The sequence below is a fragment of the Melozone crissalis genome, unplaced genomic scaffold, assembly GCF_028551555.1.
Source record: "Melozone crissalis strain CALT ecotype California unplaced genomic scaffold, PUWL_Pcris_2 ptg000009l_1, whole genome shotgun sequence".
NCBI classification, from domain to species: domain Eukaryota; kingdom Metazoa; phylum Chordata; class Aves; order Passeriformes; family Passerellidae; genus Melozone; species Melozone crissalis.
In genome coordinates this window covers 2,271,796-2,294,328 of record NW_026535787.1, presented here as the reverse complement: position 1 = coordinate 2,294,328, position 22,533 = coordinate 2,271,796, and the positions used below count along the sequence as shown (strand labels likewise).

General features: G+C 43.9%; 1 protein-coding gene across 2 annotated transcripts in view; it reads right to left on the bottom strand.

Annotated features, from left to right (window-relative positions):
• Positions 1-22,533, bottom strand: part of FCHSD2 (FCH and double SH3 domains 2) — a 120,318-nt gene that overhangs the window by 4,320 nt on the left and 93,465 nt on the right. For both annotated transcript variants that reach the window (XM_054270263.1, XM_054270264.1), the window contains 7 exons: positions 16,236-16,352; positions 15,448-15,552; positions 5,546-5,707; positions 1,920-2,054; positions 1,561-1,644; positions 1,275-1,452; positions 388-608 (listed from right to left, as the gene is read on the bottom strand). In XM_054270263.1, coding sequence (XP_054126238.1) covers positions 388-608; positions 1,275-1,452; positions 1,561-1,644; positions 1,920-2,054; positions 5,546-5,707; positions 15,448-15,552; positions 16,236-16,352 — 1,002 coding nt within the window. The remainder of the gene's footprint in view (positions 1-387; positions 609-1,274; positions 1,453-1,560; positions 1,645-1,919; positions 2,055-5,545; positions 5,708-15,447; positions 15,553-16,235; positions 16,353-22,533) is intronic.

The window sequence follows — 22,533 nt, the reverse complement described above, 5'->3', positions numbered from 1 at the left end:
TACAGAACAGATTTAAGTATGAAGATACTAAATTAGGGCTGAAAGAGCCTGTAATTCTCTTTTTGCAAGGTTGGGTCTGACATCTCAGTGTCATAAATTAATGACAGGACGTAAACTGCCAATTTTCTCCTTTGATTGCTTTCTATCCAAATATCTGCCTTTATTCACAAATTTGCAAAAATACATCATGAGGCTGGGTAAGAAACTAAAATGCAAGCACTGAGGGCTTGGGTTGGCTTTTTTCCTTAAATTAGTTATGGTTTTTTTTTTACTTAAATAGCTTCTGATTTTTTTTTTCCCTCTTAAACTGGTTTTGATTTTTTTTTTCTCCTGAAGAAGTGACAGAACTTAGCAAATAATAAACCAAGCCAAGACCTCTTTCCATACCTGGATATCCCCAATCCACTGAGTCTCTCCATTCTCTGAGGCCGTGAGCTCTTCAACCAGCACGGAGGGGAAGACCCCGACGCGGCCGTTGAATTCCCCCTCCCAAAAGCCATCATCATCCTGGTTCTCCTTGTTCAGAATGCGGATGATGGCTCCCTCTGGGAAGGACAGCTCGTCGTCTGTCTGCCCCTCGTAATCATAAAGTGCTTTTACAAAACAGACTGCAAAATGGAAAAGGAGAAAACCCAATGAGATAAGGAAAAAATGGAAGTATACATCAAGTTCGATTGCTGGAGCTGGGGATTTTGAGGTTCTTTTAAAGATTCTGTTATTCCTGGGACAGATTATTCCAGTTTTCCTGAATTTTGATCTCAGCTAAAATTTCCTTAATTTTAATCTCAGTATGAGCTGAGGAGGTGAATTATGCAGATTTAATATGAGAGAGAGAATTACTGAGATAATTACTGGGAATGGCTGTGGTCAGATATGGGTCAGTCTCACTGTGGAACTCCCTGAAAGGAGGTTGTGGCGGGTGGGGCCTTTTCTCCCAGGAAACCAGAGACAAGACAAGAGGAAATGGCCTCAAATTGCACTAGGGGGGGCTCAGATTGGATGTTAGGGAAAATTTCTTCCCTGGAATAGTGATTAAAACATTGGAACAGGCTGGGAAATGGTGGAGTTCCCATGCCTGGAAGGATTAAAAAATGAGCAGACTTTGCAACATGGTGGGATTTGGTCAAAGCTTGGATTTCATGATCTTGGGAGATTTTTTTCCAGCTTCAATGATTCTGTGACTCCATGAAATCTGGGAAACCCCCCCAGACTCGATGTGCAGAGTGTTCCCAAGGGCCAGCTGGATCCCCTGTGCATTTCCAAGCGGGATTTACCATTGGAGTCCCCGTTGAGGCTGCCTGGCAGCAGGTCAGTCTCCGTGGAGTTGTTGGAGGTGTGGGAGCGGGAGTCCAGCGCGGCCAGGGACTGCAGCATGCTCAGGAGGCTGCTGGAGGTTGGGAACTGCAGGTACTTCTCTGGCACATATCCCACCTGCCCAGCCTTGTTCCGTGCCTGCGAACCAACAACAGGAGCCGTTCTCTGCCTGGGGCACTGCTCTGGAGAGAACCCCAGCGTTCCCTCCCATCCCAGCCTCATGGAAACAAGCTGAGAGGATGATACCTTCACCCAGTCCTCCATGTCTCCATCTTCAATGACCTCCAACACCTCGTGCTCCTCTATGGTCAGCTCGTCTGGCTGAGAAGCCTGCAACGTGGGACAGGAAGGATGGAAAAGTGGCTTTAAGGGCATGGGCAGTGGAAAGAACATTCCCATCTACTTTTACTAGAAGCGATTTTTTAAAAAAAACTGAAAGCTTTAACATGATTTAAAACATCCCAATGAAGGTTCTGCCATTCACAAAAAACCCTTCTCCCTGAATCTCACCCTATCACAAAAGCAAACCTCGAGCTCCCAAAGGCACATTTAATATTTGTTCTTATACAATTCATTTTTCTAATAAATTTTTAAAAATCACTAACCTTATAGGAATAAACCACTTTGCAGGTGAGAGGGTAATTTCTGAGAGTACCAGAAGGACTAGAACTGCTGTCATCAAAAACATCCATGCTGTCTTCAAACTCTTCACCTTCTTCCTTTTCTGCATCAGCATTGACCTGGTAAAACAAATTCCAGTTGGCATTACAGCAGCTGCTAAAAATTGGTGAAGGAATAACAATAAAAATGAGCTGGTTAATGTTTTTCAGTGTGTATTTTTTACGATTTATTGTTATTGAAAGTAACTCAGCTGGATTTCTTTGTTCAAGCAAAAGCACCTGGACTTTAAGAAGTACTGCAGAAGATTTTGGAAGATCCAGCTCAGCTGATGGACAGTTATAAAATCAATTTTTCACATAATCTGTGACTAAAGTACTTTGGAGATGCCATTGCAATGGCACAAAAAACAGTTTATTGAAAAAAGGGAATTTATGCTACTGAAAGATTAATGTACCTGTGACCACAAGTTATAAAATAAATCTGCAGTGAAAATATCTAAAGTTTAAAAAAATAAACCTCCAAATCAACCTTCTAGCTGGTGTATTCCACACAACAGATTTGCTACAGTTTATTACAAAAATTCTTAAGAGACAGGAAGATTTGTAAAACTTGTTATAAAAGTTTACATAAAACCTGAAGTCAATGTTCTGGAAAAATACAAGTTTGGGTGAGACTGCCAGGAGCTGTGCTTTGGCCTGGTGCCCAGGTTACATTTTCAATAAATAACTTTATCTCATGTAAAAAATGATGAATTATTCTGTGAAAACAGCTCTGTGAATCAAAGGCAATACTGTGGTGTAGAGCCATCTTCCCTGTGTTTATTCCTATTAATTTGGGAGTGAATCTGGTGCTCCACCAGAAAAGTGAGAGACTGATAAAACAAAAAAAAGTTAAGCTGAGCCCCCCAGTTCCCAGTGCAGCTTCCCTAAACCAGCTTTGCTCTTCTAGGCCTGGACTAGGAGAGCACAAAGCTTCATCATGTTCTGACTTAATTAGTTTTTACGTTACTATTTCCAAACCAAATCCTTGCAGTCCTGGTGATTATTTTTTCCTCACTAACTCTCACCCAAGAACAGTTTGCCCCCATCTATCCTTCAGGGATGTTGGGATAACCAAAAAATTGTCCTACAGCTGGGCAGTGCTTTGGGAAATCAGCAAATCTGGGGCTTCCCCTCCTGTTTCTCTGCCTTTTGCTGTGCATGGTCCCAGCAGCCAGGGCTGAGATCCAGCTGGGACATCATGGAAATCAGCAAATCATGTCTACAAGGTTTGGGCAACATCTGCTCCTGCTTTTCCAGCACGAGCAGGAAAAACACTCCTTCATTTTCAGCATGTGGGCTGCTCTCAACCAACCCCTCAGCTGGAATCATTTGGGAAGCAGGCATGGAGAGGGAAAACAGGAAACCGAGAGCTTGGCTTGACACAGCTCATCCTTCTGCTGCAGGGTCTGGGATGGAGGGCGGCACCAGCAAGCAATCAGTGGATGGGACAGAAGGACAACAAAGGTGTGGGACAGGCAGCAAACACAGGAGAAATGCAGGGGAGGTGATCGGAAAAGCAGATTATATACATTAAAAACTATGAAAATAAATAAACAAATAAATAAAAATCCATCTTGTTTTGTTGCTCATATACACAGATGCCTCCTGTCCCTGTCCCCTGGCAGCAGAGCCTGATCCCCCCAGCTGTCCCCTCCTGTCAGGAGCTGTGCAGAGCCACAAGGTTCCCCCTGAGCCTCCTTTGCTCCAGGCTGAGCCCCTGCCCAGCTCCCTCAGCCCCTCCTGGGGCTCCAGGAAGCTGCCTTCCCTTCCCTTCCCCAGCTCTGTTAAACACTGCCCACTCCTCCAGGCTGCAGGCAAAGTGCTGCTTGTTACAAACTCCAGTAATTCCTCTAAATTCTGGCATCATTTTGGTCCCAGCTCTAAGAATTCCATCTCTGGCCTGTCCCTGTCTGGCCTGCCAAGGTCAACAGAGCCTTTTTTAAATGCAGGAGCCTACGTAAGTGTAAAAGGGGAAAATGAGACTCAGAGCTGAACCTCCCAGGCTGTGGCACTGCCTGGGACCAGCACGGGGGGCTCAGCTCCAGGGGGACACTGGGAATGGGGGACTGGGAGTAGCCCAACAGGCACAGAGGGAAGTTAAAGGAGCCGGAGTGCAAAAATAAATGGAATAAAATCACTGTGTAACACAGCCACGCAACAAATCCTCATCTGTCGTGACCAGAGAGGATGTGAAGTGAAACTCAGCACAGGAATTCCTTTGGGATTTTTGACACTTGGATCTGCACACTCAAAGAGCTCAGGATAACATTATAAACTATTAATGAACCTTCAAAGAAACACAGGCCTTGGGCACTGCCAGGGATCCAGGGGCAGCCACAGCTGCTCTGGGCACCCTGTGCCAGGGCCTGCCCACCCTCACAGGGAACAATTCCTTCCCAATACCAAATCTGAATCTACTCTGTCAATTTGAAGCCATTCCCTGTGTCCTGTCCCTCCATCCTTGTCCCCAGCCCCTCTGCAGCTCTCCTGGAGCCCCTTCAGGCCCTGCCAGGGCTCTGAGCTCTGCCTGGAGCTTCTCCTCTCCAGGGAAGCACCCCCAGCTCTGCCAGCCTGGCTCCAGCCCTGCAGCAGCTCTGGGGCCTCCTCTGGACCTGCTGTGTGCCACACAAAGCCAGAAGCAGCCCCTGGATAGATCCCCCAGCCCTGGGGAGAGGTTTCTCCCTGGGAATCTGAGCTGGGGAGATGTTTCCACCCGGGAATCCGAAATCCCCCAGCCCTGGGGAGAGGTTTCCCCCTGGAACACAAGATGCCCCAGACCTGGGGAGAGGTTTCTCCTTGGGAATCCAAGATCCTCCAGCCCTGGAGAGAGGTTTCTCCCTGGGAATCTGAGCTGGGGAGATGTTTCCACCCGGGAATCCAAGATCCCCAGCCCTGGGGAGAGGTCTCCCCCTGTAATCCAAGATCCCCAGCCCTGGTGAGATGTTTCCCCTGAGAACCCAAGATCCCCAGCCCTGGTGAGATGTTTCCCCCTTGGAACCCAAGATCCCCAGCCCTGGTGAGATGTTTCCCCCTTGGAACCCAAGATCCCCAGCCCTGGGAGATGTCTCCCCCAGGAATGTGAGATCCCCAGCCCTTGTGAGATGTTTTCCCCTTGGAACCCAAGATGCCCAGCCCTGGTGAGATGTTTCCCCCTTGGAACCTGAGATCCCCAGCCCTGGTGAGATGTTTCCCCCTGGAACCCAAGATCTCCAGCCCTGGGGAGGAGTTTCTCCTGGGAATTAGAGATCCCCAGCCCTGGTGAGATGTTTCCCCCTGTAATCCAAGATCCCCAGCCCTGGTGAGATGTTTCCCCTGAGAACCCAAGATCCCCAGCTCTGGTGAGATGTTTATCCCTGGAACCCAAGATCCCCAGCCCTGGGAGATGTTTACCCCCAGGAAACCAAGATCCCCAGCTCTGGTGAGATGTTTCCCCCTTGGAACCCAAGATCCCCAGCCCTGGTGAGATGTTTCCCCCTTGGAACCCAAGATCCCCAGCCCTGATGAGATGTTTCCCCCTTGGAACCCAAGATCCCCAGCCCTGGTGAGAGGTTTTCCCCCAGGGACCGTACCAGGTGCGCGGAGCCGTTGTTGGTGACCGAGGGCAGGCTGGCCCAGCGCTCGTTCTCCAGCTCCTCCATCACCTGGTTCATGGCACTCTTGAGCCACGTGTCCACGGACACCCCAATCTGCTTCAGCAGCTCCAGCCTCGCCTCTGCCTTCAGCTTGATGATCTGGGGACACAAACACACACAGAGCTCAGACTTCCTCAGGGTCACACCTTGCCCCACAGACCTTCTGGCCATCCAGATGGCTCCCGAAGCTGCTCCCTGTGGAAATGAGCCCCACTCCTCATTTCCTCACCTTGCTGTGAGCCAAGACACAGCCAATGGTCTTCTGGAGCCCCAGCCAGTCTCACCAGTTGGTGTTTTTTAAATTATCACCTCTGAGTTTATGCCTGCTCCCAATTCACACCCTTAAGTAGCACAGTACAGCTTTGAAGTCCAACCACCCAAGATTTTTAAAATTAGGAATATTCAGAGTGCAGACCCTTCCAGGTGGTGACTAAGCTGGATGTGAAACACAAATAAACCTGACAGGATACACACACCAACCCACCAACTCCCAAGCCAGGATCTTTTCCACCAGCACATGCCAGAGATCACAGGAAACTCATTTGTTATGGAAGCACAATATGTTAATAATCCCCAAATTAAGTAAGAATCGCACTCCAACAAACAGTTTCAGGATTTTTGTCTTGAGAGCAGCATGGAAATGGAGGTTTTCTGACAGCTGGGTTCACTTCAGCATCCTGGCAGGCTGGCTGGCCGATGGAGCCAAGGATTTAACAAATTCATGGCAAAGCACCACCCTGATCCAAATTAGTTCACAGTCTACACAGGAGGGGTGGGAAGAGCAGTGGGAAGAAATTCAGGATTTCAGCAAGAGCAGGTCTGCATCAAGAAGTGAAGGGAAAACCCAGGGATAAAACTGAGGGTATTTCTGTCCAGACCAGCCCTCTCAACACCCCCTGCTGCCATTGCTCATCAGAGGAACAAAAATCAAGTGATTTCCCAAAAATCCTTCAGTGAGTCACTGATGATGGAGGCAGCAACAGAAACCCACTGAACCACCCTGGAATCCTTCCCACATTCCCCTTCACAGCACTGGTCATTTTTAGCAAGTAGCAAAGCTTCATCTCCCTTCTCTCCTTTCCCACAGGGATCTGAAGCACCTCACTGCTCCAGATCAAACACTCAGCAGCACTGGGAATCCAAGAAAAAACAGCAGAAACAGGTGGGTTCAGGCAAAAATTAGAGGGAAATTCCCTTTCCAGTAGTGGCTGAAGCACAGCAGACTATGCAGAACACGTGTCCAATAAATTCAAATGCCAACGGGTGCCAGGTAGGTATTTATCTCTTACATAAATCCTTACTCCATACAAAATTTTGTGTTGAGCTGAAGTGATACAGGTATTTTTCTCATTTTTGACATGCTGCTGCACTTACAGAATCAGAGAATTCTATCTTTCTACTGAGAAACTAAATCAGAAAAGAAACAATTTAACTTTATTAAGCTGAACCCCTAAAATGCCTCCATTTTCACTTAATTTGCGAGGGTGATTTAAACCTATCTCAATCAAACCACTTTTGAAAGACATTATTTTAAATTCTTCATAGAATAAATGTGATTTTTAAGGAGTAGGTCAGTTGTAAGAGGGAAATTTATGTCAGATGAAACTTCATATGGCTACAGCTCTGTGCAGCTCTGCCCTGCAATCAGGGACGGAGAAAGGAGGATGGGACAACTTTGAGAGGTGTTTCCCACGGGAAAAGCCAAAGCCACTGAGCCACTTCTTCATGCAAGGGTCTCCAGGTGAAGGATTAACAGCAGACAGTGTTCAGAGAGCTGAGAAAAGGAGGAAACATTCAATACATTAATGTGCATCCCTTCTCTCCTGTTCCCAAGCATCCAAGATTTCCAACAAACCACTCCAACCTTGCAGCTGCACAGGCAGGGAGAACAACCTTGTCAAAGGCAACTTATTCACAGAATCCCAGAATGTTTTGGCTTGGAAGGACCTTAAAATCCTCCAGTGCCACCCCAGCCATGGGCAGGGACACCTTCTGCTATCCCAGGGTGCTCCAAGCTCTGTCCAGCCTGGCCTTGAATACATAAATATATCTATTAATGTATATATTTACTTGTGGAGTGAAGTAGAAGACATAAATATATATATTAATGTATATATTTACTTGTGGAGTGAAGTAGCTTCCCCCTAACTTGTCTTTACATCCTAACACCCATTTATGAGCACTTCCCCTGTGCCTCCACCTAGGAATTGCTCAGCCCAGTTGTTTTTGTTTACCTCATCATGCAATTTCCAATGAGGCTGAGTTATGCTACAGCAATAAACACTGGTCCAGGCTGCTACAAACATCTGCAGTTGCTGTTAGTCCTTGCTCTGCTGTAGTTTGTTTGTACAAATTGTGAGCTAAAATAAACAAGCTGCTCCAAAATCCTTGAGTGTACTTTACAAGAGGTTTTAATTCAATGTACCCAGCAAATCCAATGGAGTTCCCCCTCCCTGTTTACACCCAGGAGCCTTAACAGTCAACAAATGTTTGTTCCAAACCACAAATGTTTTGGGTTTCATTCCATTGCAGGCAAGCCATAAAAGCACCAGAAGCACTAGGTCAGGCCTGCACTTGAAAGTTATTTACAAGCTGAAATTATATTTTTACCTAAATAATTATGCTGGTAGACCAGAGTTAACAGCTTCCTACCTGTAGGAAAAATACAAATAAAATACCACTCAGGAGCAGAACTTTAGCCTGCTTCTCACACATTTAAACATGGTTTAGTGGTGGCCTTGGCAGCGCTGGCATGACTTGATGATCCTGGAGTGCCCTTCCAACCTCAATGACTCTGTGCTTCTATAAAGATACCGACATTTCATTCAAGCATCACTCCATCTGAATGAGCTGGGCTTTGGCGCTTTCATTATGCCAGAATAAAATGTTAAGCAAGAAGGAAACAGGGCAATAGTGGTGATTTCAGCACTTTGTGCCACAAGCTTTTCTCCAACTCTTGTTCCCTTGAGAGATCATCAGACTAAAAACCAAACCAGGCTTTAACCCTGGGTTTCCCTGGCCCCCACTGGAATCCCCAGGGACACTGAGTGACCTGCCCTGATAGACTCAAAATTATCTTCCATCAAGTGACCCCTGGCAGCCCCAGCACCTCTGAGCATCTCCAGGAAGGCAGCTGAGCTCCCCAAGCCCAGGAACGCTAGAATCCAGCACTGGCTCTGAAATCTGGGTGCTGCCCAAACTTCATTGTTAGCGAATCTCACTGCAGGGCAAACATTTTCCTGTGAAACAGTGAAATTGCTGTTTACAGCCACCAATTACTGGTTAATAGCTGAGGACTGGGGTATTTTTATGCTGATTAAAAAAACATCAGCCACCCACAAAATGTACAAACTCTTCTGGGGGGTTCCTGCTCCTCTGAGCTGATCTTTCTGCTGGGAGGATCTCAGAAGATGAAAGGAAAAACCACCCAAGTTTTAGAAAATATAAACACTGTTATCTATTCCTCACATACCTGACTGTTGCTTCACATGGGAGATGCAGTAATTTTGTTTATTTACTGTTCCAGTCTTAATTAAGCAATGGTTTTTTGACCCACAGCTTACTCAAGATGAAGACACACAACCGTTCTGCAAGGCATGGAAATGAAATGCAGCAGGAACATTACAGAGCTGTTCCCCATTCCCAGGAGAGAAAAGGGCTGGAAAGAAACCCAGAGCTCCTTCACATCCCACAAACACCTCGAATCCAAGTCCTTCAAAGCCATTCATTAAGGTGTTGGGCTAAAAACCACACAGAAAAGCAGCAAACGTTTCCCCTTCAATATTCTGGTTTAGGTTTTTGTTCAAGTCACTTTTAAATGGATTTTCCTGAAAGCACAGTTGCTTTACCTACCATGGCTTTCCAAGGTACAGAACAATCCCTGTGCCATGCACAGATTTTTTTTTCTCCTGAAGAATCCAGATTTATTTCTTTTACACAAAAGTTGCACTTAGGAGCTTGGTCAGATACTAAAATCAGATTAAATTAGGATTATGAGGAGACCCAAACCATATTCAGTGAGAAATGTTTTATTCCACTGCAATATTTTTCAGTGGCAAGAAAAAAAAAATCATATAGGAATAATTTAGGGTGGAAAATCCCTCTAAAATCATGGAGTCCAAATGTTTCCCCAGCACGGCCAAGGCCACCACTGACCATGTCCCCAGGTGGCTGGACACTCTCATTTGGCAAATTCTTTTAGCCAGAAAGAAATCAATGTGTAGACATTCTGGCAAAACATTCTGGAAAGCCATTATCTTTATTTCTGTCCCCGTTTAGAAAAACTTCTTGTTGAAATTCTAGGCTTTTTACTTAAAAAAAGATATTAAAATGAAGTAATTCTCTTCAGGAAAAGTTAAATTTTGGGCCACTGGAATTATGATACAGTGATAGGCATGACTATAAATCAATTTGATTTATAATTAAGTCTTGAAATGCCCTAAACTTCTCAAAACTCAAAGTGAGTCTTATTCCATGCAGTTCAGTTTTAAATCACAGTGTTAAAGTAAGGGTGTATGGGGAAATAAACAAAAAAATTCAACTTGCACTGCTCTGCTGGAATTTGGGGTGGAAAACCCAAAGCTTTTTTGGCAAAACCACCCCAACCAAAAAGACAAATCCTGTCCAACACAACTCACCTAAAATCTGGATCCTTTTTCTGCACCAGGGAATTAGCTCATAAATGACAATTTCCACCACAACACTGAGTGAATTTCTTTTCTAAGTGGGAGGCTGGGCTGGAGGTTTGTACAGCTATTCCAGCAGTTAATTTATATGCTAAATAATCTGCATGGACTGAAATCCAACGTGAAGCAAGCAGGAAATGAGGCACTGGCACACATAACACCTCTCCCAAGGGAATTCCAAGGTTAAGGAAAGAGAGGGGAAGCAACTCCTGGAGAAGAATCCACCTGCACAGCTCCAGCCCAAGTGGCAGATGGGTTTTTCCCAAGCTTAGGCACACAGAACATTAAAGATCCCTAAGTGTTGAATTTGTGGAGTTTAAGAACTGGCTCTCAAGCTGTTGGGAACAGGGCCTGAATGGACAGCACCCAAATTCTGTAGGCAAATAAGTGCCTGTAAAAGTTTTGTATGCAAACATTTAATATCCCATTTCTCTGCAGTCCTGGGGTGAACACTGGTTCCTCATGGAGTGAAAAATGTTATGGACATTTCAGAGCCAAAACATTCAGTAAAATGGAGGAACAGGCTGGATTAGACATCCCAAAGCCATCACTTAGAAAATCATCCCATTCCACCCCTGCCATGGGCAGGGACACCTCCCACTGTCCCAGGCTGCTCCAAACCCCATCCAACCTGGACTTGGACACTTCAGGGATCCAGGGGCAGCCACAGCTGCTCTGGGCACCTGTGCCAGGGCCTGCTCACCCTCACAGACAGGAATTCCTTCCCAATATCCCATACATCCCTACCCTCTGGCAGTGGGAAGCCATTCCCTGTGTCCTGGTACTACCCACCATGTAAAAAACCATCCTCCCCCACACTAAACTGCTTTTCACCAAGCCAGTTTGACATTCCTGCTCTGTGGATGTCACTGGGGTTTTTTTCAGGTCAATCTGCTGACCTGGAAAGGCCAACAGCTCCCACACATCTCCTGCAGGGAAGGCACCTGGCTCCCTGCACTGCTCCCCAGCCTTTGCTTCCTGAGCTCAACCAGGGATGGCAGAGAGTGGCATTTTACAAATTCACCTTTTTGGATTAGGAGCCTTATTCCCTGGCAGTTGGACAGGGCTTGGAGCAACCTGGTCTAGTGGAAGGTGTCCCTGCCCATGCCCTGAAGGTCCCTTCCCTCCCAAACCCTTCTGTGGCTCCATTCCATTTATTTTCCTGAAGCATATGGAATTTCCTTTGTTCCCACTGTGCCACAGCCCAGCAATAAATATCCACAGCCAAATACAAGGAGAGGGAGAAATCAGCCCCCCAATTAAACACAATTAAATTGGCCCTGCACCTCTGAGCTGATCAAACAGAGCAAACAGCACCACAATGAGCCTTAACCAGATCTAATCTGGTACAAACACTCTCTGGAGAGCTGTAGGTATCCTGATGAGGAGACAAAACACATCCCCCTGTAATTAAGTGGGAACAGGATTAATTGCTGTGGAGGCCCAAAGAGCTGAGAGCAAATGGGAAACCTCTGCCACCATCCTGGAGAAGAATCTTGTCAGCCCTGGGACAACTGAACTGCTTGGGGAGAGCCAGGCTGGAGCCTTTGGTGGGAGAGAGGAAAAAGGAGATGAGAAACAGAAATCTCCTGTGCTGGCACTGCTGAGGCACCTCCAGTGCTGGGACAGCTTCAGCATCCTCAGGACAGGAAGGACATGGAGGGGCTGGAGCGGGTGCAGGGCAGGGAACAGAGCTGGGAAGGGAATGGAGAATCCCTGAGGGAGCTGGGCAGGGGCTGCAGAATCCCTGAGGGAGCTGGGCAGGGGCTGCAGAATCCCTGAGGAGCTGGGCAGGGGCTGCAGAATCCCTGAGGAGCTGGGAAGGGGCTGCAGAATCCCTGAGGGAGCTGGACAGGGGCTGCAGAATCCCTGAGGGAGCTGGGCAGGGGCTGCAGAATCCCTGAGGGAGATGGGAAGGGGCTGCAGAATCCCTGAGGGAGCTGGGCAGGGGCTGCAGAATCCCTGAGGAGCTGGACAGGGGCTGCAGAATCCCTGAGGGAGCTGGGCAGGGGCTGCAGAATCCCTGAGGGAGATGGGAAGGGGCTGCAGAATCCCTGAGGGAGATGGGAAGGGGCTGCAGAATCTCTGAGGGAGATGGGCAGGGGCTCAGCTAGAGAAAAGGAGGCTCAGGCTCTGCTCCCAGTAAATTTGTGTCTCCAGTCATTGACAGATAAAGGGATTCAGGCAGTGGGAAAATGGAAAGCTCAATTCCTCTCTTCCTTCCTGCTGTTACAGAAATCAAAGCTGAAATCACAGAAGTTCTACTTCAATTACCTGAATTGGGTCAGTGAGTACAGAGGAGCTCCAAGAATGGCTTATCTTCACAAATAATCAGTTTTCAACATCAATTCCCCAATTTTTAATTGATCTGATGCCTGAATTGTGCCACTTTCAGTTTGAAGGAGCACCTTGTGCTCTCAGGGCTTGTCTTTATCAGAGTGGTTCAATGCAGCAGGGACAAGCTTGGAATCCCTCTGGATCTGAACTCCACAGTGTGTCATTAACTGCAGTCAATTTTACTTCTTTGCCAGTGCCAGAGGTATTATCACTCCAATTCTAACATTATTTTAACATTTCCTTTAAAAACAAGCAATCAGACAAAACAAAAAAACCCTCCTTTAACAAACCCCACATTTTCCAATTTTAACACAAAAATGTGTGCTCTGGTTATCAGTTACAGTCACATCTGTCATGTATCATCTGCACAGCAGCACTCTGCTGGAAATACTAATTTTTCCCTAACTCTAATCAAGGAGTTTGCTCCCTGAAAACATCACAAGGAAAAATAGCTGTTATCCCAGGGAGAAAAAGATCAGAAATAACCCACTGAGTTGTGGATATGCCAATCTGAGGGTTTATATTTGTCTTGTAGAAGACAAAACAATTGGGATTCTCCAATATTTCCTGATCCTGAGCACATTTTTACTCAATTCTTTTGCTGTACTTTCAAATGACACCCATTTCCACATCCCTATACTTGTTAAATCCAGTTATCCATATGGAAGAGCCCCTCAGCTCCTCCTAGGGCTTAGATTTCCTTGGATTCAGGATCTCCAAGGAAGAGGGCAGGGAGATGAGCACTTCTATGCCCAATACACCCTGGAAAAATAAAACCTTTACCAATAAAATCCTCTCTTACCAAACCACAAAGAATTAATCTCTATGTGTTTGTGAAGTCGTCTTCCCCTTCAGGAATGACAAGGACAGAAAAGAGAGAAAGTGGATTTGCAAAGGCAAATGAACGAGTCAAGAAACCAAAAATGGGATAGAACAGGCATAAAAAATTCCATTAAAATAACAAGCATTTCAAGAGAAAAATAAAATAAAAATCAAGTCTCTGTGTCACCCTCACACACCTTCAGATGTGAGACCAGAACAAACTCCACAGCCTCTCCACAGCCTCAATGACTTTTTGCACAAATACCACTCCCCAGCCCAACCGTCAGTAATTCCATCTCCATCAGGTGCACTTAAATATGCAGGAATGTTTGGTTTTCACACACTGCAAGGAATTATAATTGCATTCCCAAAGAACAGGTTTTAGCTCAAAGCTCAGGTTGTTCTCCTCTGGGGTTTTACGTGTGAAAAAATCTCTTGTCTGATTTGTGGTCTTGAGCTCAGTCTTAGAGGAGTGGGGACCAACAGGGCTAAAAGAAAAAGCCATTCCCAAGTGGAAGTAAAATCTCCCTAAATTCACTTATTGGTTTATCTGAAAAAAATAAACAATGCTACACTATGAACAACTTTGGTGGCAATACAGAAAACTCCCACAAAGAGGTTTCCACACAATTCTAAAAGCTCAGGGATAACTTCATGTCTTTAAAACATGCAGCAGAAGAGAAAGAAGTTGGCAAAAATCCCTCAAACACTGAGTTTCATCCTCAAGTACTTGGCACTGGCACCATACTCCCTTGTAAAACATGGCATGTGTTAAATATTAGGAAGATAAGGGATGGTTTAACTCCAACACACTAGAAAACCAGGAAAATACACTATTTGTCTGTATTAGCTAAAACACACATCTTGGAGAAAATAATATATTAAAATTTCTACTTCTTGGCACTTTCCCTCTCTCCTAAGTCAAATAAGTTCCAGACTGGATTAATTTTTACCTTTTATAATATTTTGCTGCAAGTACTTTCTCTTTGGCGACTTCTTATCCTGACTTTATTTCTTGCTGCTGCTTTTATCCTTGCAGATTTAATTATTAACTATGTATGTATATACACAAGTATTCTGGAGTATGGTCTCTTGGAAATTATTTACTCAAAACAAGTTTTTAAACCACTTTCTGTAAGAATTAGGTTTTTAAAAAAAACCATATCCTGCATTTGCTTTAAAAAAGGAGCCTGATAGTTCTCCTGCCAGGAGGAGGAATGATTTGGCTCTGTATTTTCCAACCCCTTCACCTGTAAATCACACTCCTAATTACATCAGGTACTCTGAGGTATGAGAAGCACTTCACTGAAACAATTAGGTTTCTCCTACAGTTTTAATTAAGCAACCCACTCACCCAAAACCCAGCAGATAGATCCTGCTGCCTACAATGGGGTTTTTCAGTCAGTGCCCATGAAAACAGTTCACTTTTACCAGCCCAACATCGGCAGCCAAATAAGTTCATTTTTTCATGAGTCTTAACCCACAACACGTCTCAAAAACCTCTGTAACACTTTTAAAGCCACCTCACACTAAAATTAGAGATACAAGGATTATTTCCAATGTTTCCCCATCAACAGTCAGATTTACAACAGCACGTGGCAGCTCTAGAACCTGAAAATATGAAGTCAGATAAAGTCACCATTTTCTGGTATTAATTCCTTCAAGCAGAAGGAAATTAGTAAAAAAAAATGAGATTGTTCTTCAATCTGTCTCACCTAAAGCCCATAAATATAGATTCTTGAACTTTCACAGTGAAAAATGTGGCAAGAGGACTCACTCTTCATCAGGAGGTGTTTTAATATCACTCTTCTGATCTGGACTTTCATGAAGTTCATTCAGTGATTTGACAAATACCAAATGAAGAAAAAAAAAAATCACCTTAAAACTCCCTGGGTTTTGATGCTAAAAATACACATTTCCACCAACCAAATGAAGCTGTAACTAAGATCTACCTGTGGGAAGGAAGTGAAAATGCCAAAATAATTTCCTTTGTACCTCAGCCTTGCGAATGCTCTCCCTGGCTTCGTCTATTTTCTGCTCCAGCTCCGCTCGGGTTTGCTCGGACATGACGGGCCCGTGGCACTCCAGCTCTTCCAGGGTCTGCCAGGAACAAGGACACACACCACAGGTGCAGTAGATGCCAAGGACAGCAATTTGTGACAATCAGCAGTTACTGTTTGGATGCTGGGCTTGGCTGACAAAGTCCATCCCAGGAAATAAAAGAAATAAAAGGTGGTGATCTAATGCTGCCCTCCCTGTGTCCTGTCCCAAGTCCCTCTCCACCTCTCCTGGAGCCCCTTTAGGCACTTCAGGGGCATTGAGCTCTCCCTGGAGCCTTCCCAGAGATGTCAGAGCATTATGGATGTTGTTTTTCTCCAGGTGATGCTGTGCTCAGGAGCTGGAATTGTATGGAACACCGGGAAACTGGGCAGGGTGTGGTGAAAGCAGAGCAGACTCCTTCATAGCTGGATTTTTTGGGGGAAGAGCAAAGAACTTTTTTCTTTATTCTCCCTCCTAAAAGACACATTCAACACATTCCAAAACCCAGCTGCCTGATGCCCAAACACAGCCCTTGGCACTTCAGCGCTGAGCCACAGACACAGAAATAAATTTATGAATGCCTACCTAATTTTACATCGTCGCATTAGATTTAACAACCAATCCCTCATGGATTTTCCCAGCGTGGAACTGACTTTTGACAGCCCCATGAAGGCAGGCGCCAGGGGGGTCCCTGGTGCTGTCAGCAGCTCCAGTCCCAGGGGATGTGCCTGTCCCAGACCTACCCTCTGGCTGTGGACGATGTTCTTGTGCTCGCGGGCCACGCGTGTCGCCCATTTCCGCGCCTCCTTGTTCAGGCTGTGCTCCTCGGTGGTTCCCGTCTCTGACTCCAGCTGCCGGCTCTGGAATGGGCAACAGGGGATGAGCTGTGATGGCCAGACCCTGGGCTGCCTCTGGGCTAGCCTACAGGGTAACTTTGTGCCACATTTATCAGCCTGGGATCCTGTTTCTTATGAAACAAGGAAGGTGTGACAAGAACTTGCTGGTGAACTTTGGGATGGGACCAGGTTGTGGGAAGGCAACTCCAAAAGGCAAAAGTTCACAAGAATTCCATTTCCAAAGTAAATAGGCATTGCAGGAAGCAAAGATCATGGAATCATGATCTTCAAAAGCCCTGACACAGGCAGGGACATCTTCCACTGTCCCAAGATGCTCCAAGCCCTGTCCAACCTGGCCTTGGACACTCGCAGGGATGGAGCAGCCACAGCTTCCTCAGGCACCCTATGCCAGGGTCCCACCACCCTCATGGGGAACAATTCCTTCCTAAAGGTGAAAGGTTTAGTGTGACCAAGGGGCTCATTCTTTGTAAATTGGGATCAAACCACAAAGCCATCAAATATTTCAGTTCAGCACGGCAGTTTCTGTCCAAAAATGTTTGTGTCTGCAAAACAGGGTCTGAGATTTCCAATCACATTTTTGATATTTGTTCTATCTTACTCCTGCTTTTCTTGTGTCAATGACAAAGAGTAAAATTGTCCCCCTCAAGAAGTTCCAACTACAGCAAGATGAAATAGTTCTCTGCTGTCTGTAGGCTGAACTGAGCAGGAACATTTTTCAGCATGGAATTACTGAAATCATTCCCAATCTTTCCATCATTTCCATTTGTAACAGAATCATAGAATCATCTTCCATCTTTGAAGATATCTAAATACCACCTGGATAGAGTCCTGGACAACCAGCTCTGGACCAGACAACCTCCAGAGATCCCTTCCAACCTCAACCAGTCCCTGTGATTATTTTTCTGATCCAATCACTGCAATCCACAACTCCCTACACTCCTTTTTATCACAAGTCCTGACATATTTCTGCCCAGCCTTTCAGATCAACCAAAAAATATCCCTTATAAACTGACTCAAGAAGAGAGAATACGCACAGAAAGAAATGCCTGTGTCACAAATTTCTCACTCTGTGTGGTTCAAATGACACAAATTTTCTTCATTAGGTGGAGTGTGAAACTAGAGAAAAAGCCCAGAAGGATGAAAAGGTTGTTTAGGCAGGAATAATCCAAGGTTAGCCACCAGAAAAGGGTAAGAGAGCTGCAAGACATGGAATAATTTGCAGGGTAGCTGGGAAGCCTCCAGCTGTTGCAGAAGAAGAGATGCTGTTATCAGGTACTTTAGCAGGAAAAGTGGAATTACTTGTGTCAAGGAAGGATGAGAGTTTAATCAACCAGCATTTGGCACAGACTGGGGTAAAACCAAGAGACACCAGGAAGTCATTCTGAAAACAAGATTTTCCTGGTCTCATGAAAGAGACAAAAATTACTACCTTTGGTTGACAGCCTGTCAGGAGATATAATTGAAGAAGAGGCAAAATTGGTTCAGCTCATTACTTGTTAGTGAAGTTCTTTGCCAAAACTGAACTGGCCTTTATTCTGAGTGTCTGAAGTGCCAGCCAGGGTTCTTTTCCAGGCACAGGGAATTGTCAGACAAGGTGTGGAGCAGCCCAGAAGAGGAAGAGGAGGGTTACAGGCACAGGGCCAGCCCTGGGATGATCAGGTAGGAAGGTGATGCTTCAGGTGAGGATCTCTTCACCCATCCCCTCAATTTAATTAATAAACTGGCTTTTCTTGAGGTGGATTTAGAGAATCATATTCATTCATTACTGACTTCTCTAATTACCTCTGTTAAGCTACTCCATTGTAAACTTGAAGGAAACAACACATGGATTTATTTAGGCACATCCAATCCTTAAGGTAACATTTCACCTCAGTATTTTCCCAATTTATCACAAAACTTCTTCCACAGCTTCCACCTGAGCCTAAACCTGTGCAGAATCTTTGACATTCCCTGTTCCCTATCACACATCTGAGCCCATAACATATTTTTGATGTTCCCACTGCTCTTGCTCCTACTCAACAGCTCATTTTCATATGGAAAGAATACAGACTTTTTAGTCACTTGATAATCTTCTCCATTACCCCAAGTGTGATCTTGGGCTTTAGTCTATTTATAATCAAAAGTATTTGACCAGAAAAATGAATGTAGACTTTGTGGCTATTCTTTAAGGCTTACTAAAAAATAAAGGAATTTTGTAGGATCAGACTTTTATTAGTTATTTATAAAGCAGTATTGCACCCAGGCAGACCTCACCCTTGCTTAAAGTTCTAAAAATAAAACAAAAATAAAAATATGGCAATGAAAAGCCTGAATTCTGTACCCTCAGGGAAAGACAGACTGGACAGGAACATCAAGAAAATGAAAACGATTAAATAGGTGAGAAGAAAGGAGCTAAACCAGATTTATCTGCTGTGGACATTAAAGCCCAAACTGCAGGGAAGAAGGTGGAGGAACCGAAGGGTCTGATCCTGATTTACTCCATGAAGCTCAAGTGTTTTCAGGCCTGGAATGCCTCAATTTAACCTCTTCCAAAAAGAGAGGGAAACCAAACCCACTCTGGTGGCCAAGGAATGAAGGCAGAGCCAAAAAACCTGAGCTAAACATAGATGGACACCCTGCTGCTCCCCCAGGCTTGGGTTACAACAAAAACAGTGTTTAGTGCTAAAAATTCGATCAGTAAACCAAACACAAACTTCTGGATGGCTCCAAGCAGCTAAAAAGCTTTAGGGGCAGCAATGCTGCTTCTTAAATTAACAAAAGCATCCAGGCTGCAGCCCAATGTCACTTCTCCATTTTGGTCTGAAATGTTGGTGCAGGTGCAGGATTTGCCTCCCAACAGGCCAAACTCAGCCTGCATTCTTATTTATCTGGGTATATCCGGATGCAGATGGCACAGTGCTGTCTTGAAAGCTAAAAAAAATCAACCTCAAAGTTCCTTCTTTTTGTGGCTGAAGTCTAAAAAAGTTCACTTGTAGCAAGGCAAAAAGCAGAGGGCATTTATTGCATGCAAAGCACCGACAGAAAACACAGCTAAAAACCAGGCATTCCTTTTAAAGAGGGGTGAAAACAAGAGGTTTCCATGCCAATGCTGCAGAGGAACACTCTGGGGAGGAGGAAGGAACACACATGACATTTTTCACACAACTCACTGCTAAACTCAGCAGTTCTGAGAAAATCGTGAGCCAACTCTGGGGCTCCTTCCAGTCTCTTGTTGCTGAATTCATTTAATTTTAATTTAGCCAAGAGTGAGCTGGGGCTGACTCATATTTCAGTCAATTTCCAGCATTTCAAACTGGACACTCCTCATCTCTAAAAATTCACATTTTTTTTTGCATAAAGGCAATTTTTCCCCCTCAGAATAATAAAAAACGACTTAAATCCACTATTATTATTATCACATATATGTTACAATAAAGCTAAATCCAAATCAACCTATTATTGCTGCTTTATAGAACCACATGCTGCTTTTTAAACCAACAAATTTACAACATATTATTAATACTAGACAATATTATATAAATCTAATAAATTGATCAGGGGGCTGCAGAAGGAAAGGGAACATCAGACCTGGCAGGGATGTTTTGTCTTGGTTTTTTTTTTTGTTTTGCTTTGAGTTTTTTTTTTGTTTTGTTTTTTGTTTTTTTTGTTTGTTTCAATTTGTTTTTGTTTTTGTTTTGGAAGTTTAGAATCTTAAAAGTATTGACTTCTATTAAATATCACTGATCAACACAGCTTTGTTATTGCTAGGCCTTGATGTTTCTGCTTTAAGAACTTCTGTTGCATACAAGAGATGAAAAGCACAACTCTTTTGTTAAAATGATTTTGAATCTTATTTATTTTTAAAGGTTTTTTATTGTTCTCACTGAAATTAATCTTGAAATTAAGAGTGCAGAGTATCTTTGTTCATTTACTTCTATTCTCACCCTCATAATTATCCTCATTTGCCTCAGCTCTCACAGCAGCTGCATTCCCAGCCAATTCTTCCAAAAATCTATTAGAACTAGCAATATGGAAAAATTGCTCTCATTAGGTATCCAAACGCAAAAAAAAAATACTTTTAAAATCAAGTTTGACCCAGAAAAATTGATTTTGTGGATATTTTCAATGCAATATAAACAAATTTGTACTTCTGAAAGGGCCACTTCTTTCAAGAAGAGCAACTTGTGCTCTCTGATTTTCACTGTTAGAAAATACTCAGAGCTTTGCTTAAATTTTGTTTCCTGACTGCTAAAAGCCAAAGAATTCTGTGTGCTCTCTAAATTAAAATTAGGTGGTGCAAATTAAAATGAAATCAACTAGGCAGTGAAAATTAAAATAAAATCCATTAGGTTGGGAGCTAATTTCAGCTCATTACACTTAGGAGAAAATCAGAAATGATCCTCACATTCAACCTAAGTTAAATCCCCTGTAGATCTAAAACTTTCCTTTTTCTTCAGTATCAACCTCAAATATAAATATCAGATCTCAGATCTTATTTTAAGCTGAGATGGGGTGGGAGGGATTCGATAAAATCAGTTTTAGACAGGCACAAGATGGGTCAAGTCACAGAAGGAAGGCAGAGCTTTGCCCACTCACACCCACTGATCGCCTCTTTACCTGAATGGCTGCAATTCTCCTCAAAAAGAACTCCTAATTCTGAATAAAATTAAATAATTACTTCTTTGTAATACATATTTAGCCTCAAAAAGGTTATACTTCAAACCAGTCTGTTCCAGTATTAAAAGGTTGATCAAATTAAATAATAATGTTAATTTTTTTTTAGGTTTTACTTCAAGAAAGTTGTATTTAAACTTGGTCTGTTATGGTATAAAATGTACAGACCACTGTAAATATAGAAATACGGGCCCTTTTAATGTAACTTCTATAAAATTCCTTCATAGCAGATGCTGACAAATTCCAAGCTGTTCTTCTGAGAGTGAAGAGAAATTCATCTCTATTTTCACAATCTACCCATTAAACAGCCAAGTTATGTGGGGGGAAACTGAAAAACTTTCCTCTGAACTTCCTGAGGTGTTTTTGTGCAAATTAAGAGGGGAAAAAATAAGATTATTTTCATGTCAAGAAGCTGTGGGAGAAATCAGCTGGGCCACAGCTTTTCCTCACGTTCTCTGAGGAAACAGTGAATAAAAAACAGGAAAAAGACCCCAAAAATGAAATGTCAGCTTTCCAGAGCCCTTCTCCTCCCGTTCCAGGGACACTTTTGTGTCACTTGCCTCCCTTTCTCACGTGACAACCCTGGGATCAAGGAAAAGCAGTTTTTCCAAGCAGGAAACAGAGAAATTTCCTCTCTCTTCTGCCAATTTCCTTTCTCCTCTTCCCCGTTCTCGTGGCTTATCTGTGAGCACAGGGCAGCGTTTTTCACACACTGGATTTCTGTGGAATTCAGAAATATCCCTTCCCCCCGGGCATGATGAAACTGGAGAATCACAGCAGCCTCTGTGGAAGGCCAAGATGTGCTGAGTGCATTTCCTTGGGAGGATAAAGGAATTTTAAAATATTCTTTTCCATTCTCTGCTTTGCTGGCTATAAATCCATGTTGGGAATTCTGTTCTGGAGAGGATTACAGCTTGCTAGGAACTCATCAATTTTTTCTTTCTGAGCATTTTGAAAACAAACCATTTCTTTTAGGGTAAGTGGTTTGTTTAAGGGATACTTTTGAAAACTTTCTTTTTTAAAAATAATAATTTATGTCCATCAAAATGAACCAAAAGAATGAAGTAATTTAATTAATTTAGTAACATCAACAACTGATTAAATTCCAGCTCAAAACAATTTTTTTAGATAAAGGAAAATACCTGATTGATATAAAACATTTTGAAGTGGTTTTCTCTTGATGGCCACTCAAGTGTACATTTTGCCTAGAGCAACTGGGATTTTTGGGATCAAGAATCCTGAAAGTTGATGGAAAATTGTTTAATTCCTTCCTTTCTTAGGAACAGACCCTTTTGCAGGCTCTGAATGTGCATGTTGGGATCATTTTGGAAGCAAACTGGGCTGTCCCTACTCAAGGATTGCACAGAAATCCAGGTAATAAAACAAAAGTTTGGGATGGACCATGGAAAAGAGGAATTTCCACCAGAATTCAGATCTCTCCATTCAGAGCTCCACATCCATATTGTTTATAACATTCCTCCTGCCTACAGCCCTCACAACTCCATTCCAGTAATACTTAAATACTCTGAAT